General features: G+C 52.6%; 1 protein-coding gene across 2 annotated transcripts; it reads left to right on the forward strand.

The window, feature by feature from the left end:
- Window positions 1-676: 676 nt before the first annotated feature.
- ABCF3 (ATP binding cassette subfamily F member 3) lies at window positions 677-16771 on the forward strand. 2 transcript variants are annotated; one of them, XM_048864352.2, is made up of 21 exons: window positions 677-843; window positions 1607-1754; window positions 2078-2157; window positions 2606-2658; window positions 3995-4092; window positions 4218-4340; window positions 4684-4950; window positions 5304-5384; window positions 6067-6126; window positions 6731-6787; window positions 7069-7091; window positions 7707-7762; window positions 7994-8194; window positions 8615-8691; window positions 9300-9344; window positions 10725-10857; window positions 11242-11330; window positions 11802-11893; window positions 12735-12867; window positions 13387-13474; window positions 15539-16771. In XM_048864352.2, exons 1-21 carry the CDS (start codon window positions 771-773, stop codon window positions 15695-15697), a joined length of 2136 nt encoding a protein of 711 aa, XP_048720309.1. In that variant the 5' UTR covers window positions 677-770; the 3' UTR covers window positions 15698-16771. The 2 variants fall into 2 exon arrangements, with proteins under 2 accessions (XP_048720309.1, XP_048720310.1); XM_048864353.2 differs by lacking the exon at window positions 677-843 and adding an exon at window positions 980-1190.
- Window positions 16772-18309: the final 1538 nt, after the last annotated feature.

An 18309-nucleotide genomic window follows, 5' to 3' on the forward strand; every position in this document is an offset into this window, starting at 1 on the left:
GCTACCGTGCCGGATAGAAATACACCCCGCCTCTCCTTTCAGCATCTGCGGTGGGGATCGGAAGGGAATGAGGGGCTGAAGGAAAGGGGTATTTTAACCTCCTGCCACCCAAGTCCTCAGCTATCTTCTCAGCTGCAGTTTGAGGCCCCGTCTCGTGGAAAAGCCGCAGTGGGAGCTCTTCGCAGGGGTGGTGTAGCCGTGTCGGTCCTAGGACATTAGAGAGGCAAGGTCCTTGGGCTCGGGCCTCCCCGTGGGGCAGAGTCATTGATGAGGGGTGGTGAGAGGCCCGCAGTCCCCAGCACCCCCTGGGGGTCGGGATCCTGGCTGGCTGGATCCCTGGGGCTACGGGGGGTGGGCTGGGCTGAACCCTGTTTGGTTCCCAGCAGGGGGGCGGGGCCCAATCTCTGATCACTGGGGCAACCATGTCGTTGCCCCGCCCCCTGCCCTCTGCGCTCCGCCCCCTGGCCTGGCCTCAACTTGATCCCCACTCTAGAGCCCCGCCCCCAACCCCACTGCACGCACTGCGCATGCGCTCCCGCAGTCCCGGCGGGAACTTCGAGGACTGCGCGCCCGAGGCAGAGGCGCATGCGTGGGACTCCGTCTCCCGCCGTCCCTCGCGCTGTGGCTTGTCCCGGACTCCATTTCCCAGCAGCCCGCGCGCCCGGCGGACTTTTTTCCCCGGCGTGCCCCGCTCTTCCCCCTCTCCCGGGGCTGCGTGGGCCGGTGGCGGCTGGTCTGGGGCCTGCGGTCCGGTGCCGGGCTGCGCGGCGATGGCCTCCTGCGCCGAGATCCTACGCAGCGAGTTCCCCGAGCTGGACGGGGAGGTGTTCGCCTACGTGACGGGTGAGGGGGTGGGGCCGGGGCTCGGGGGCGCCCTGCCCGCTGCCTCGGCGGGTTCCCGCCTCTCCCCGGGGCTCTGAGGGGAGGCGGGCGCCGCTGCCCTCCGCTCCGCCGCCTGCGGTCCGGGCCTCGGCTGCTTCTCTGCCTGGGCCGGTCTGAGACACCGGGGGGTGCCGGGTGTCCTGCCCGGAAGCTGAGCCTCCGGAGCAGCCCCGCTCGGCGGGACCCGGGCGCTCCCCTGCCGCCTTGCTCCAGCTGCCCGCGCCGCGGAGAGTCAGTCCCCGGCTGGCCGCCCTGCTCGCCCGAAGGCTTCCTGCTCGTGGGGGAGGCTTCAGTCCCCGGCGCCCGAGGTGCGGGGTCTGATGATCTAGGCGCCGCTGCAGCCCCCAGCGGCGTAGCCTGAGCCTCTCCAATGTGAATGAAATTTCTCTCAAGGGCGTCTGATCCCGTGGTGGGGATCTGAGGCGCCTCATTCCTATGGGCTTTGATGTCAGTGAGGCGTCTAAAGGGCTTGAGGATCTGGGCCAGAGTGACTTACTCATAGTCACACAGGGTGTCTGTGGCAGAGCCTGGGATTGAACCCACAGCTCTCTTATTAGTGCCAGTCGAAGAAACCAAGAGTCCCAGCCCACTGCCTTAATCCCAGAATGATCCTTGGTGCTCAGTTAAAATGATGGGGAAGTGCTGAGCCCGTGACACTGGCTGTTATTTGGGTTGGGATTATTTGGGGCTTGTTGCTCAGGGGCTTGTCCCTTTCCTCTTGCAGGGGTCCTGCATAGTGGCAGTGCAGATTTTGAGTCTGTGGATGATCTCTTTGAAGCGGTGGGAGAGCTCTTGCAGGAAGTGTCCAGAGACTCCAAAGATGATGAGGACATCCGGGAAATCTGCCAGAGGATGTACAACACTCTCCACCTGTAAGTACCCTCCATCAAGTGACGTGGTGGGAGGCTCTTGGGCCTCAGTGCAAGGATCTGGAAACAGGTCTGGGGCCAAGGCAGTGGGTGAGAGATCAGGTGTGCTCTGGGTCTTGTGATGTGTTGGAGCCTGCATTTTACTTTGGAGCTGTGGTGGCAAGCGTCAGCATCTGGAATGTATGGCACGAGGATGTAAAACGGGGTGACAAAGAATAACTTAGAGCAGCATCTGAGACTCATTTGGGGAGGTGTGGCAGATGGGAATGTTGCAGAGAGGATGGTATCTTGGCAGCTTTACTCCTTGACTCTCCTGTATGTTACAGGGATGAGGAAAACTCACGGGGACGCAGGCAGGTGCTGCTGGATGCCCCAATTCAGCTTTCCAAGATCACAGACAACTATGGTGAGTAACAAATGTTTAGCAGCCCTTGCTCCTAGGACATCGACCTTCAGTGCTTGAGCTGGACGGTCTCCCAGCTGATCTGTTCCTTCCAACAGAAGCATCATTGTGGTGGGAAGTTTATAAACCCTGGAGTTTATGGATTGGAATGGGACTCCCTCCTTGGAATTTTGAGGAGCTCATCCTGTGTAGTGGTGGCCTTTGAGACAGTGAGATCTAATGGCAAGAACGGAACTAGGAATAAAGACTTAAATTCTAGTCTCAGCTCTGCCACTCGCTTGCCATGTGCTCTTGGGCAAGTCATTTCACCTTTCTCCATCTGTAAAATAGGTTATTAATTTTCCTGCCAGGGAGCTGGGTAGATTTGTATTAAGCACTGAGTTTGCTTTGGCAGAAGGTGCTGGAGAGAGAGAAGGGCTGAGTGTTACTGTGCCTTTCTTGTTGATTGCAGATTCTGGCTTGGACCTGTTGCCGAAGCTGTTGCTAAAGAGAGACCAGAACTCAGTAAGTAAGAAAGGGATCCATCCTGCTCATGCTGTTACCAGCCTGCCTGCTGCATTGCTCAAGATGCTGAGAGGGCTTTGCCTTCTTACATATACATCCACACAATAGGCTGGGGAGTGGGGCCTTCTCTCTCTTCTCTCTAGATGTTGAAATTGCTTTCTCTCTGTTCACACCTTCACTTTATGTGTGGGGCTGCTTGGTCTTGATCTGGTAAACAGAATTACCTAGGTAATTGTAGGCCTGTGAGCCTGACATAGATCCTGGACAAAATAGTGGAACAGATGATATGGTACTCAATTAATAAAGAATTAGAGGAGGGTGGTAATACCAATCAACATGGCTTTATGGGAAATAGATCCTGTCAGACTAACTTGATATCATTTTTTGATTAGATAACAAGTTTGGTTGATAAAGGTAATATCAGTGTTGACATAATATACCTAGACTTCTCCAAGGGGTATGACTTGGTACCGCATATTTTGATTTAAAAAACTAGAATAATATAAAAGTAACAGGGCATGGATTAAAAACTGGTTAACTGATAGGTCTCAGAATGTAACTGTAAATGGGGACTCTTTGAGCATGTGTGTTTTTAGTGAGGTCCCACAGGGATCAGGTCTAAGCTATGTAATATTTTTGTCAATGACCTGGAAGAAAAATAAAATTGTTAATGATAAAAATCTGTAAATGAGACAAAGATTGGGAGCGGGGAATAGTAAATAAGGAAGAGGACAGGTCACTGGTACGGAGTAATCTGGATCACTTGGTGTGCTGGGTGCAATTGTGTTTCAGTACAGCCAAATGTAAAGTTATATATTTAGGAACAAAGCGTATAGGCCATACTTACAGGATATGAGACTCTGCCTTGAGAAGAAGTGACTCGGGGTGGGCTGGGGGGGGCACTTGGGGGTCATGGTGGATAATCAGCTGAACATGAACTCCCAGTGTGATACTATGGGCAAAAGGCCTAATGTGATCCTTGGATGTACAAACAGAAGACTCTCAAGCAGGAAAGTGATATTACCTTTTTATTTGGCACTTATGCAACCAGTACTGGAATGCTGTGTCCATTTCTGATGTCCATTAATTCAGTAAGGATGTTGATAAATTGGAGAAGGCTCAGAGAAGAGCTGTGACCCTGAAATGCCCGTTGGTGCCATCCGCACCCTCTTAGTCAATCCTCGTGTCCCACCTAAGTAATTGACCCTTCCTCCTTGAAATTTCCACCCATCAGGATTTTCCCTCCTAACTAGGCTCTTCCCCTTTACCAGTCAATTGCTTCAGGCTCCTTATGGTCATTCTTGCTCTTTTCTGAATGTTCTTCCTTGTGTCCCAGATGGTGAATGCCAAGAAGCTGGAGAAGGCGGAAGCCAAACTGAAGGCCAAGCAGAACAAGAGGACAGAGCGGGATTCCCTGAACCCCACTGGCATACTGTGAGTGTGCACGTGGCTGATGGGCAGGCTCTGATCGCACTGATGAGTGTGGCTCTCTGGGGAGCCTGATGTGCTCCAGGGCTTTGCCACACTGAAGCTCTACTTTCTTTCATGCCTGGTCACAGGGTCCTGGAGGAGGCATCTGCTAGCCAGGCATCCAGCAAGAAGGAGACTCGCATGGAGTCATCGGGCAAGAACAAATCGTACGATGTGCGCATCGAGAACTTTGATGTGTCCTTCGGTGAGCGGTGAGTCCCTGTGGGGTGGGAAGGACCCGGGGGAGGCTGGGATAGGGGTGGGGTAGGAGAAGATTCATATGGTGGCTGCAGTTTGTGTGGGGAACCCTAGAATAGGGGAGGTGGTGGGATAGGATCGTGGGACAGCCTGGACTGGAATAGCAGGAAAGGTGCAACAGGTCAGGATTGATTGCCACTGTGTGGGAGCTTGTCCTCCCTCTGGCTTTGGGTAGCAGCTTTCATGAAGTTCCCAGCAGAACCCACCATCCAGTGGAAGCGCTGCTGCTGGGTGCTGCTGTGTCCTTGCAGGTGAACTGTCAGGCTGACCAGCTATCGGTCTGTTCTCTTGCCTTAGTGTCCTGCTAACAGGTGCAGACCTGAACCTGGCATTTGGCCGGCGCTACGGCTTGGTGGGCAGGAATGGGCTGGGCAAGACCACCCTGCTGAAGATGATGGCCAGCCGCAGCCTGCGCATCCCCTCACACATCAGCATCCTCCACGTGGAGCAGGAGGTGGCAGGGGATGAGACGCCAGCTCTGCAGAGCGTGTTAGAGTGCGACACCACCCGCGAGAGCCTGCTACAGGAGGAAAGGGAGCTGACAGCCAGGATCAACGCTGGCAAGTGAGACACTGCCGTGTAGACCATGCCTTGGGGTTACGGCCTTGCCTGAGCCTAGGCTTCCAGTCCCGCTCCTAGTGCCTGAGCCTCGTGTCCTGGAGAGACCAGTGCTTTCTCCTGCCATGTGCTAGCATTAAAATTGAGCTAGTGGCTTTGCCAGGGTTCTACTTTCCATTTTTCCTCCCTGGGGCTGGTCATGTTCAGATTAAAGCTCCAGTAGGAATGGAGTGCATACCCCAGGAGCTTGAGTTCTGCTTGCCTTCTCCCCCAGCCCACATGCACACAACCTGAGAGAGCCGATTTTTAAACCCTGACCTTACAAGAATTCCCTATGCTGCTCTTGTGTCTCCTACCAGGGGACAAGGTACAGAAGGTGACAGACTGTCGGAAATCTACGCCAAGCTGGAAGAGATAGAGGCAGACAAGGCGCCAGCCAGGTAAGACGAGCCCCCTTTCTGAGCCAGACATGGGGAGCTGCCCCTTGACTATCTGCAGCCAGCTTGGGGTATTAGGAGATGGGTATTTAGACTGGTGGACATGGACTCTTTGTCGGTGGAATGTCTCTACCTGGTCATGGAATCTAACAAATGAGCTGGAGGTTCTTGTGGCCACTGCTCCTGCCTCATTCTCTACAGCTGGGAGAGATTGGGACTGGAGCAGCTGGGAGCCCCCCAGAGGTTTTGGGGAAAGTCAGGCTTTCTTACCCTCTAATGACTAGACTAATGGTGCTCCACTTGGCCTCTGGGACCTCCCAGAAGGTGACCATCTGAGAGATGTTTCCATGTCTGTAGGTGATGGAAACTGAATGTTATGCTGGCCTTAGAGGCAGGGCTGGGCTTCTTTGGCTCTGGGCCAGTGGCCTGGAGTCAGTGTCTGATTTCAAACCCCAGAACGTCATGTCAAAACCATCCTGTGCCCTGTTGGGAAGCTGGGATTCCCGGCGTGGCTGCTATTGGGCGGGAGATGGGTTTCTGCTGGGTCCAAAATCTTGCAGCATCCTTTCGATACCGCAACAGTCTCCATTGGAGCACTTGTCTTGGATTCTGAGCCCTGTGCTGCAGGCAGTTACACATAGCTGTCGAGTGGATTTCAGAGGCCTGTCTCTCCTCTTCCCCACAGGGCATCTGTCATTCTTGCTGGGCTGGGCTTCAGTGCAAAGATGCAGCAACAGACAACCAAGTAAGTCTCCGTGCATCAAGGTGTCAGTGCTTGGGTAGATTCCTCCCTGCCCTAGGCCTGGAGGGGCCTGAGCTGCCCTACCCCAGTGCTTCTCTTGCCAGGCTAGAGGCATCAGATGGAATGCTGGGCACTGCCAGACACTCCGTGGGTCACTGGCGTCCCCCTTGCTGTTGCCATGGGGGTGGCCTGGAGTGGATGAAACAGCAGCTGATATGCTCTTTGGAAGGGCTTGGCTGTTTCCCTCCTGAATCAGGCTGCTACAGATGTGGCAGGGCAGAGAGCAACTCAGCAACATGTGATGCTGCTCTCAAGTTCAGCAGCAGGCATACCATGATGAATTTTTGCTGCCCCTTGTAACTTCTGAGTCAGGGCCTGCTGCATCTCGCCCCTGCTGCACTGACAAGCTCTCTCTGGGGTGACAGCAGAGTTTAAAGGGCACCTCCTTCCCCAGATGGTGATGAGCCCTGGCATCTCTGCTGTGTGGAGTCATGGGGTGAGAGAACAGGGTGACTCGTGGGGGAGGATTTCTTGTGGATGAGCTAAGTCAGGGTGGTTCTGTACTGAGCTCTGATGCCTCCTGTATGTGTGTTTTTTCTCTGCCCAGAGAGTTCTCCGGGGGCTGGAGAATGAGGTTGGCCTTAGCCAGGGCCCTTTTTGCCAGGTAGGTCTCAGCATGGTCCATATTTGATCTTATTCCACTCCATCTCTGTTAAAGTAGGGTAGACTCTGTGATGGCAGAGCCCAGGAGTTACCTTGGGGTTAGCTCACACTCACTCTGCCAGCAAGGGAGCAGGGCAGTATTGGCTGCGGGGGGAGCCCCCAGCCTCTCCAGGCAGGGTAACAAATAATTGAATTAAAACAATCTTACGGTAGATCTACTCATATTTAAACATATACCAGTATTAACTGTTCTCTCTCCCCTCCCCCTACACTCTCTCTCAGACCGGATCTTCTTCTGCTTGATGGTAAGCGAATGCCATGAATCCCTTCTCATCTCTGAGCTGTGGCCTTGTGGGATGGCTCTGAATGCCCTTGCTGGGAATGGGAGACCTGGTATGGCTTTTTGGCTGCATATCCTGAGTGAATGCGCAGCTGTTCACCTGGTGCTGCCAGGGCTGTGGAGCTGCATGTGGCGCAGTGAGACCCCTGTGTACTGGCTCACCAGAGGAGTCCAGACATCTAAGGAAGTCAAATAGCTTATCCTGTCCCCTCTTCCTCCTTGGCCATTGACCTTGGCTGGCCTGGATGTTGGCTTGTTCAAGGGCTCTGAAGGCGTTAGTATTTGTGTTTATTACCAAAGAAGACTTGAAACCTGCCAACCATTCAAGTTGGGAGCCACCAGATTTTCACCGTTTGTTGCATCCGCTTGTTGCATCTTGTCCGACTCTCATCCAGTGGATGTATGCAGTACCCAGTACATTGTCCCCATGATTCTCTGGGCACTACTGTGACGGTCCCCTTTCCAATGGTCCTAGTTCTGGAGCAAGTGGTAGCTTTGCATGTTCTTACCAGCTGGGTGTTTGCCATCCTTTGTGTGGGCTGAATCCACTGATCCCTGTCCCTTTTCTGTTCCCTTTCAGAGCCTACTAACATGTTGGATGTGAGGGCCATTCTGTGGCTGGAGAACTACCTGCAGGTAGGTGAGGTGGCAAAGGGTAGTCCGACCTGTGGAGGGCTGTTGTCTAAGATCACTCGTTCTTTGGTGATGCACCCTTGGAGTGGAGATTACTCCTTAATGGTTTGATAGGCAGTAGGCATGGGATATGGGCCCCTGTGACACAGGCCGGAGATCCCCATTGGCTGGATGAAGCTCCCCTGGGATCAATTAATACCTTGGCTCAGGCCTCCCCGCTACTATCTCCTCTAGACCTGGCAGTCAACCATCCTAGTGGTGTCCCACGACCGGAACTTCCTGAATGCTGTGGCCACTGACATCATCCACCTGCACTCGCAGCGTCTTGAACCGTACCGGGGCAACTTTGAGAACTTCATGAAGATCAAGGAGGAGCGGCTGAAGAACCAGCAGCGCGAGTATGAGGCCCAGCAGCAGTACCGGGAACATATACAGGTACAGAGATGATGACGTGGCATGGATGCGATCACATCCTGTGAGAAGAGCATTGCTGTACCATTCTGGGAGTCCCTCCAGCAGAAGGGCCAGTTTACAGAACTCATTCCCATGCAGCATGGCTCTGGCGGTTGCCAGTGGGGGGCAATGGAGGGGCTCATGTGGGCCTAACACTCTTACTCTGGGCTAATTGTAAGGGAGCATCTCTAGTCCTCCTTCATACTGACAGCCATAGACTGTTCTTGGGCTGTCCTCACCCTGGATCCTCCATGCCGCTCTGGCTTTAGAGTGGAATCTGGCCCACAGCTCAGGTCCCATTGTAGGAGGACAAGCTCTGAGGTGGGGGCCTTAGCAGCAGGCAGAGGTTAGTGGCTGGTACCACACTGGGCCAGGGGACTCTGATGATCTGTTCTCTCCTAGGTCTTCATTGATCGATTTCGCTATAATGCAAACCGGGCATCCCAAGTGCAGAGCAAACTCAAGCTGCTGGAGAAGCTGTGAGTGCTTGGTCCTGCCCCTCACTCGGGCCTGGGAGGAGGGGAAGCAGTGGCATGCAGTCGGACTGCACCACTGGCACAGCTGTGGGAGGGGCTGAGACCGTGCCATGCAGTTAAACCATGCCACTTGGCCAGGTGGTAGGGGACAGGGCTTCACACGCTTTAGGTGGTAAAGCACCTAATCCTATTTGAGTAAGTGGAAGGTGTTGAGGGCCTTTCCCAGTGGCTCCACATGAGCCTGAAACACAGTGGTGTTTCTCTAGGCTTACAGGGCTGGCTCTGGACCCGGGAATGGCCGATCTTTGGCTGACCAGACATAGGGCCTGCTCTTTTGGAGGAGGTCACCTGACCTACATGGTCAGTTCCCCAAGTGATCATCTCTTCTGCTTCCTGTCCTGTCTCTGAGGCCACCTGGGATGACTGTATGGAGCTGGATGGTTGTACAGTATACGGCTGGGCGTGTCACTGACATACTCCTAGCCCCCTGCCCTGGGGCAAAAGTTCCCCACTCTACCCCGGCCCAGGGAATTGCATGGCATGTGGGGAGGGGGTGCTGTCCTGCTACAGCAATATCCCAGCTCAGAGTGACAAGTTTCTCCTTCTCCTAGGCCGGAACTGAAACCTGTGGACAAAGAGTCTGAAGTGATTATGAAGTAAGTGACGACAGACCCCTTGGTGAGGAACTGGTAGCTCGGTTCCCTGTACTGGTGACTGGCAGCCTCAGACCACAGCTTCTTGCCTCCCAGGTCCTGTTACTGGGCATGTGCTCTGTAAAACAGCAAAGCACTATCAAGGCTGCAGAAGCTGGTGCCATTTCCCTCATAGAATCCTAGAATATCAGGGTTGGAAGGGACCTCAGGAGATCATCTAGTCCAACCCCCTGCTCAAAGCAGGACCAATCCCCAGCTAAATCATCCCAGCCAGGGCTTTGTCAAGCCTGACCTTAAAAACCTCTAAGGAAGGAGATTCTACCACCTCCCTAGGTAACACATCCCAGTGCTTCACCACCCTCCTAGTGAAATAGTGTTTCCTAATATCCAACCTAGACCTCCCCCACTACAACTTGAGACCATTACTCCTTGTTCTGTCATCTGGTGCCACTGAGAACAGTCTAGATCCATCCTCTTTGGAACCCCCTTTCAGGAAGTTGAAAGCAGCTATCAAATGCCCCCTCATTCTTCTCTTCCGCAGACTAAATAACCCCAGTTCCCTCAGCCTCTCCTCATAAGTCACGTGCTCCAGCCCCCTAATCATTTTTGTTGCCCTCCCCTGGACTCTTATCAACTTTTCCACATCCTTCTTGTAGTGTGGGGCCCAGAACTGGACACAGTACTCCAGATAAGGCCTCACCAATGCCGAATAGAGGGGAACGATCATGTCCCTCGATCGGCTGGCAATGCTCCTACTTATACAGCCCAAAATGCCATTGGCCTTCTTGGCAACAAGGGCACACTGTTGACTCATATCCAGCTTCTTGTCCACCGTAACCCCAGGTCCTTTTCTGCAGAACTGCTGCCTAGCCACTCGGTCTCTAGTCTGTAGCTGTGCATGGGATTCTTCTGTCCTAAGTACAGGACTCTGCACTTGTCCTTGTTGAACCTCATCAGATTTCTTTTGGCCCAGTCCTCCAATTTGTACAAGTCCCTCTGTATCTTATCCCTGAGCTGGCACCTCCCCTCTGCCTTCCCTGGTATCAGGCCCAATACACATAAATCCTACTGTTTTCTTGGTTTGCTTGCATCATTCTCATGGTGAGGGCACGGATCCAGGTCCGGGGAAGATGGGCTGGGTGGGCCAGATACAGTAGTAATGGATGCACATGGCAGGCAGGTGGGGTTCTGTGCTGAACTTCTTCCCTATCCCAGAAGGTGGAGGTTGGCAGGTGAAGCAGTATCCTTTCCTGCCCTCCCCCTGCCTCGTATGGTGTGTGGGTATTCCTCCTCTTCAGGTGTTGTGCTTCCCCTGGCTACCTCTCCCCTTGCCTGTTGTATTGACCGCGCTGGGCTTTCCTCTCCTCCCCCACCCCCTTACAGGTTCCCTGATGGCTTTGAGAAATTCTCTCCCCCAATCCTGCAGCTGGATGAAGTGGATTTCAGCTACAACCCAAGTCACTGCATCTTCCGTGGCCTCTCTGTCTCAGCTGACCTGGAGTCCCGGATCTGTGTGGTACGTATTGGGGACTCGGTCTTCTAGCTGGGATGGGGCCGCAAGAGGATGTTTCAGGAGAGACCTGGCAGGCCCTAGAAGTAGGATGTGGGCAGTTGGGGCAGATGTCGTACAAGGGGATCACGGCTGGATTGTGGCAAGTGAACCTTTGGTGGCCAGCTGGGCTGTGGAGCTCCTTGCATTGCTGGAGTATCTGCTGTCCTGTGGCTAGCCCCCTTTGTGTGAAGGAGGGCCCTGGACAGTGGTAATGGGGGATGGTCAATTATACCTTCCATCCCTAAAATCCAGTCTAATCTTGGGCGAGGAAAGGAATCCCCATGGGCACTGGGGCCCCATTGCTGTCTCTGTGGGACCTAGTCTCTCAACTATTGCTTCTTTGCCCAGGTCGGAGAGAATGGAGCTGGCAAGTCAACCATGTTAAAGATCCTGATGGGAGACCTGGCACCAGTTCGAGGGATTAGACACGCACACAGGTACAGCTTGTGTTGCTATTGTCTGGCTTTAGCACAGAGGAAGGGATTGGGGGGATCGTGGGGTAAGGGCCAAGAGGTCTCTGGACTTGCAGAGGGGATTGTGGGAAATGGCCCCCCATTTGCAGAGTGCTGGAGGGAACATGGTTTATCGGCCACTTCCCCAAAAGCACTATGGGTGGGTCCCCAGAATGGCTGCTCCTTCTGTCCTGGGGCCATCTCCAGGGCTTGGGGAACCTGCATTAACATGTTTCCCCAGTTACCAGTGGCTAAGACCTCTCTAAAATGTCATGGAGCAGCCAGATCCCCAACCCCTAGGGAAGGCAACCCCTGCCCCCACCACTACCACATGTGCACATGCCTTCCCTTCTTGCTGCCTCTGTCTTGCTCTTGGCAGCGAGTGGGTGAGGCCAGTGGGCCAGAGGAGCTCTGGGTAGTGCTGCCTATAATGGTCTCTCTTCTCTGGCTTGGCAGGAACCTGAAGATTGGCTACTTCAGTCAGCACCACGTGGACCAGCTGGACTTAAACATCAGTGCTGTAGAGTTATTGGCCAAGAGGTTCCCAGGTGAGCATCCCACTTCCATGGGCATTGACTCTGGGTGCTTGGGGGTGCCAAGTGAGTCCTGCATTTGATGTCTTGCCTCCTGGGGCAAGTAGAGCTGGCAACTGGCATGTGGCACCTTCTGCCAAGCAAGGAGCAGCATTGATGCATTCGGGAGGCTTCCCCTGGATGCAGATAGGAGCTCCTGTCTAGAGAACCAGCCACCTCTTGCAGTGCTCTGGGGCCATCCTCTTCCCTTGCCTAATATTTCCCCACCTCACGGGAGCTGCAGGCTCTCTGATACCTGGCTTGCAAAGTTCAGGTAGTGTCACAGTGTGAGTGCTGCAGGGATGTCCAACTCTGCAGACAGCCTGAAATGAGCCCTGGGAAGTGATTGTTGTCATTAGGTTTCAGAGTTACGCATCAGCATTGCAGACTATTTAGCTGCTGATCATTTTAGCAGCAAAAGCCTCAGTTGCTCTTCTCCCAGCTGCCAAAACTTCCAGCTTCTTCCTCTCTGATGTAGGATAATCCTTTTACCTTATATAAAAATATGCAACACTGAATTTAGGGCCATTGTCACTTGAATTTCATCTCAGCCAGTACCCTGGAGCCCCTGTCCTGATTGTGTCACTCAGGTTCATATTGAAGCCTCTGTGAATTTCCTCCATTCTGCTGCTGCATTTCCCTCCTCCTGCACTTGAGCACTGTAGATTCCGGGGGACTTGGTGCAGAACCTAGGTCCAGCTTGCTACTGAGGCCTTGTGTGACTCCTGGCTGACTGGAAGCTCTGAGTTAGTATCTTGGGGGCTAATGCGAACAGGCTCCGGCTGGGTTGTGACATTCTCCCTATGTGCTGTTTCAGGGAAGACAGAGGAGGAGTATCGTCACCAGCTCGGAAGCTACGGCGTCTCGGGGGAGCTGGCCGTCCGCCCTGTCGCCAGCCTGTCGGGAGGTCAGAAGAGCCGAGTGGCATTTGCGCAGATGACCATGCCCTGGTAACCCTCTCCCATATGTTGCTCCTGCTGCTTTTAGTGACACGGCTCTGTCCCTAGGTGTTTGTTTGGGGGAGGAAGCAGAGATGCAAAGAGTATTTTGCTGGTTCTGGCTGAGCAGGAGACCCAGTGCTTTCTAGGGAAGCATGGTCACCCTGAGGGAGCTATGCATGGACAGAGGCATGCAGCTTGCTCTTGTCATTACCTTTTTGGGCTCAGTCCACAGTCCTATTCTTGGGACACAGGGGTCCCTATAGCCCACACATGGGACTGGGCAGAGCAGAAACTTGGGGACCTGAGCCTTGACAAGAGACAGTGCTATGAAGAACCTCTCTATCACGTTTTGAGCGGAATGATCAATATGCTGGGCTCTCCTGTCCAATGTGAGTCCTTGCTCTCTAGCCCTGCTAACAGAGGGCCTGTTGTTCTTGACGGTAATGCCAGGCGGTGACTGCACTGCAGGGTCTGCATGGGCCTCTTCCAGTGGGATGCTGAGTTGCTGATTCTTTTCTCGTCTTCCAGTCCCAACTTCTATATCCTGGATGAGCCGACAAACCACCTGGACATGGAGACCATTGAGGCCCTGGCAAAAGCGCTGAATAAATTCCGGGTAAGGCTCTCCTGGGTCTGATGCTCCCTGCAGCCTCTTGTCTTGTGGTGCTGGAGCATCCCAGCCCGGTGGCAGCCACTAGAGTAGTTTAAAGTGGCCCCAAATTATCCTGGTCAATGGAGAACATGATGCATTTCCACCTTGACTCTGTGCTTCCTGTCCCTTGGCTTCTTTTAGACTTCCTTTGAAAAATATGGTTATTCTTCTTTTAGTGCCCAGGAAAGTGGCTGGCTCTTACCTGTCAGCCAAAGAGCAGCCCCTTCCCCCAGCTCTGTGAGGTATCTAGACCCACAGCATCCCCTCTTCTAGGTCAGGGTATCCCACCGCTCTGCCAGCTCACTTCACTTCAGCCTGGCCTCTAGCACATTTTACTGTTCCAGTCCTAGGCAAATATGCCACTTGTGCCATATTCTGTGGTGTCTTCATGGGGATGGGCCCATCACAATCTTTTGTTTCCAGTAATAGCTTGACAGGTTAACTCAAAATCTTCCTGCTTCAAAAGAGAAGCTACAGCTTGTTCAGGCAAAGCTGAGGGCAATGGCTGAGCCTTGCTGTGAGTTTGGGTGGCCAGTGGCAAACTCTAGCTGTAGGCCAAGGAGTGAAGTGAAAAGCCAGAGTCAAGCTCCTTCTCACTACACACACAATCCGTTCCCAGACTATGCATTTGCTCTCGAGCCTTGGCCCCAGATCTCCCAGGAGGAAAGGTGAGGGTCCCAGCCCATTCCCCATTTCCCCCCCTTGTCCCTCCTGCCTACTTGTACCATGGAAAGTAGGAGTTCCCAGTGGGCCCATTCTGCAATAAATGGAGTCCAGAGGTTCCAATATGCAGTGCAGCCTAGCTATTGGAATGATACAAAGTAGGAGGATATATCCAGTGGGGCCCACAGAGGTCACTCTTGGATCTGGAAACTAGTCAGTATTTTCATTTATGACTTGGATAATGGAGTGGAGGACATGCTTATAACATTTGCCAGTGACACCAAGCTAGGAGGGGTTGTGAGCACTCTAGAGGACAGGATTAGAATTCAAAATGACCTTGACAACTTGGAGAATTGAAATCAACAAGGCGAAATTTGATTTGAAATCAACAAGGTGAAGTTCAGTAAAGATAAATGCAAAATACTTCACTTGTTAAGAAAGAAAAAAATTAAAATTCACAACTGTAAAATGGGGAATAACTGGCTAAGCAGTCATACTGCTGACAAGGATCAGGGGGTTATTAATCACAAATTGAAAGTCAACAATGTGATGAAGTTAGGAGAATGCTATTAGCATTCTGGGCTGTATTAACAGGAGTGGCATATGTACGACACGGGAGGTAACTGTTCCACTTTACTCGGTGCTGGTGAGGCTTCAGCTGAAGTACCGTGTCCGGCTTCGGGCACCACTGTAGGAGAGAAATGGGCAAATTGGAGAGAGCGCAGAGGAGAGCGTCAAAACCCATAAAAGGTTTAGAAAATCTGACCTATGAGGAAAGGTTAAACTGGGCCTGTTTAGTCTAGGGAAAAGAAGGCTGTGGGGAACCGACCAGTCTTTAGGTAGGTTCAGGGCTGCTATAAAGAGGTTGGTAATCAGTTGTTCTCCGTGTCCACTGGCGGTCGGACAAGAAGCAGTGGGCTTAATCTGCAGCAAGGGAGATTTATGTTAGATAGTAAAAAATACTTTCTAACTCTAAGGGTAGTTAAACTCTGGAATGGGCTTTCCAGGGAGATTATGGAGGTTTTTGGGCAGGTTGGAAAACCCCTGTCAGGGGTGACCTCTGTTTACTTAGTCCTGTTTTAGTGCAGGGGTGGACTTGATGGCTTCTTGAGGTCCCTTGTAGCCTTACATTTGTATGATGCTGTTTTGCGTGGCCAGACCTGTGGTCTGCATCTCCATGAGCTGAGGGGCCAAGAGCTACACTCAGGCCACCTCTGTGGTCTAAGCAGTGGGGTCAGCAGACTTAACAAGACATGTTACCCTTCCTCATAGTATTCAAATAGCGATTTAGAACTGGACTGTTTGCCGTTGTACCTTATTTTCCCCTCTGGTGTAAAGCACTTTCTCTTTGTACCTCAATCTCAGGGTGGTGTGATCCTAGTGTCCCACGACGAGTGCTTCATTCGCCTGCTGTGCAAGGAGCTGTGGGTGTGTGAGAACGCTACCGTGACGCGCATCGAGGGTGGTTTCGATGAGTACAGGGACATCCTGCAGGAGCAGTTCCGGAAGGAGGGCTTTCTATAAAGGAGGCGGCCAAACTGTGTGTGAGCTGGCTGGAGTGGGGAAGTGCAGCGGCCTCAATCTCCATCTGAAAGGTGCCCAGCGGAGCAGCAGGGACACCACTTGCACCCCATGGACTGTCAGCTGTGCCATCTGCATTACCCTCCCCCCAGAACTGCAAAAGTGTTTGGGGTATAGGATGGGCCCTCTCTCCTGCCTCTGGAGCTACACCAGGCCTCTGCTGGGCAGGGGTGAATGGACAGTAAAGTGATGGGGGGAGGAGGAGTCTAAAGCTGCAGTGCGAGGGGAGGAGTGCAGAGTGGGTAGTTTCTGCTCTGAGCACATCCTCTCCTCTGCCCCCTGCCCAGTGCTGCCTAGCTCAGCCAGCCTCTGCGGTAGTGGAGGATTGGTGATCCGAGTGCGCAGGGAACACTGGGCTTGAGTGCTGCTACCTGTTGCACCTTGAGCTGCTTCTCTGCTCTGCTGAGAAGAGGGATAGAGTTTAGACCCCCCCCAATTTTAACTTAAACCATGTGAGGTGGTGGGAAAGGCCTCTCAACCCCTCTGCAGGGAGGAGCTGCTGCCTCCTGGCTTTTCAGTCATTTTTACCTGCCAAACACTAGTCAAACCCTCTTAGGAACATACTTCTTTCTTCCTGGCCTGACCCTATGCTACTCTCCCCGTCCTGCTAAGGAGTGGGGAAGCTTATGCTGCTGCTGAAAGGGCCCTGCTTCTTGCTAAGGTCCCTTGGAATCCTTGACAGGGTTTGCTTTTGTTTTCCCTAAGCTGCAGTCAGTAAGAGTCAAGGGCTTGTGCTGTTTGAATCACAGTGGCCCACTACTCTGCCAGACAGGGACAAAATCTTGCCTGCACACAAGCTTCTACCAACTTAACTGCTGCACAAACCCCTGCACCCTTCTCCCAGCTAAAGGCCTCTCCATCAGGACTAGGCTAGGTCCGTCCCAGCTGTCACTCTGTTTCATTTCTTTTTAAATGATCAAATACTGTACATTGCAAGGTAAGTTATTGAGCACTGAGTGAAACTCTCTGTTCCTCAGCCCAGAGGTTGCAGTGTAAATAAAAACAGAACCTAATGGCCTTGGGATTCTTATTTCGCTAGTGGATTCCACTTCCTGGTTTCCAGTCTGTTTCTTTACCGTCCTTTCTACTGATAGTGAATTTGGGCAAGAGGGGCTGGTTACACTTCCTGCACAATCTCTGCCTCCAGTCAGCAAATGTGCTATGAAAGGGGAGTTTGATTATTCAGTTCTTGCTAAAGCACTGAATGAGGGGGAGGAAAAGATCCAGCCCTCCCTCTGCTGAGCAAAGCACATAGTGCTAGGAGCCTCTGCAGAAGCATATCATGAGCAAAGAATTATTTGGCTACTACTATTAGAATGGTGGGCTGTTACAAACCGGCTCAGGAATGGGTGGTGGGGTGATGCTGAAGCTTCTGTGTGACTAGATGAACTAGTTGGGGAAAACTTTTTTTAAAGTTACCATCTGCGAGGAGTCTCATTGCTTGGCCTCTGCTCCCTAGCATGAGGCAGGCACAACTCACTCCGCAAGCTCTGAAAGCTTTTATGGCAATGGTAACCTTTCCCCCACCCCTCTGTGCTGGCAGTCATTATCACCCTTGGAACAGGACTGCTGCCCATGGAACCCTCCATCAGTTCCTCCTAGACCACAGTTAGCTAAGGAGCTGTGGCTCTTCTTCCAGAACATGCCAAAGCAGGGGTTGGGTATCCTTTGTCAGGTCCCTGCATTCCAATCGGGTCCAGGTTGCTCCTGAAATTGTTCTTGGCACACTTGCTTTGACATTCCAGTGTTTTTCTTATGGCAAGAATATGTGGCAGCTTCAAACTGTCCTTGCAGCAACATCAGTAGCAAATGTGTGGTCTACGTCTGCCAGGATGGTGGTCATACAGTGAAGCGATGTAGCCCTGGGGAAACCTATCAGGCTGACAAAAGGCCTGCTTGGACCACTAGGGCTGAGAAGCACAGTGTGCTGCCCCCACAAAGCCTGGTGCTCTGCTGAGTGTCAACAGCACTTGCAGCCTCAGTGCTGCAGAAGAGGCTAAGAAAGGAAGCAGCAGGAGGGAGGGGAGCCATTCTCTCCCCTACGGTCAAGGGGTTTTGATAGCAGCCTGACAGCTCCCACATGCCTTCTTCATGTGCTTGACACGGATGGGGATGGATCTAGTGCTAGTAAACATGCTATGAAGTCTTCAGTCTCAACTAGGACACATCTTGCCCTTCACAGGTGAGTGCAGACTCCTGTGCAGTTTGAGCTTTCTCTGCCTTAGTCCTCAAAATAAGGACTTCACTAGCAGTCCACACTTGTACCTGGCACCTTCTCCAGCAAGCAGTCACCCTGCTACTGGATTGCCTTAACAGCTCTAGCTGTTTATGTGGTTGGCCTTGGACTTACAGTCCTATGTGTTGCAGCTGTGCTTTCCCTTTTTCTTTAGGGACATCAGATCTGCTGGAGCGAGAACTCCTCATGGTTGGGATCTTTTTTATCCTAGAAGGGTGGGGGAATCACTTAATAGTCTCTTAATTTTAACATTTGTTTACTTTTTGCAGCTAGTTTTTAATTGCTTGATTAACAGTCTGGAATTTTTGTCTCCTGTGCT

This window comes from Caretta caretta, chromosome 9 (assembly GCF_965140235.1).
Source record: "Caretta caretta isolate rCarCar2 chromosome 9, rCarCar1.hap1, whole genome shotgun sequence".
Classification (NCBI taxonomy): Eukaryota; Metazoa; Chordata; order Testudines; family Cheloniidae; genus Caretta; species Caretta caretta.

Excerpts from the sequence above, each read along its gene's own strand:
- ABCF3 (XM_048864352.2), top strand. The coding sequence starts at position 771 with ATGGCCTCCTGCGCCGAGATCCTACGCAGCGAGTTCCCCGAGCTGGAC. Across the intron at positions 844-1,606 it reads GGTGTTCGCCTACGTGACGG|GGGTCCTGCATAGTGGCAGT; the intron begins GTGAGGGGGTGG and ends TTCCTCTTGCAG. Across the intron at positions 11,331-11,801 it reads GGGATTAGACACGCACACAG|GAACCTGAAGATTGGCTACT; the intron begins GTACAGCTTGTG and ends CTGGCTTGGCAG.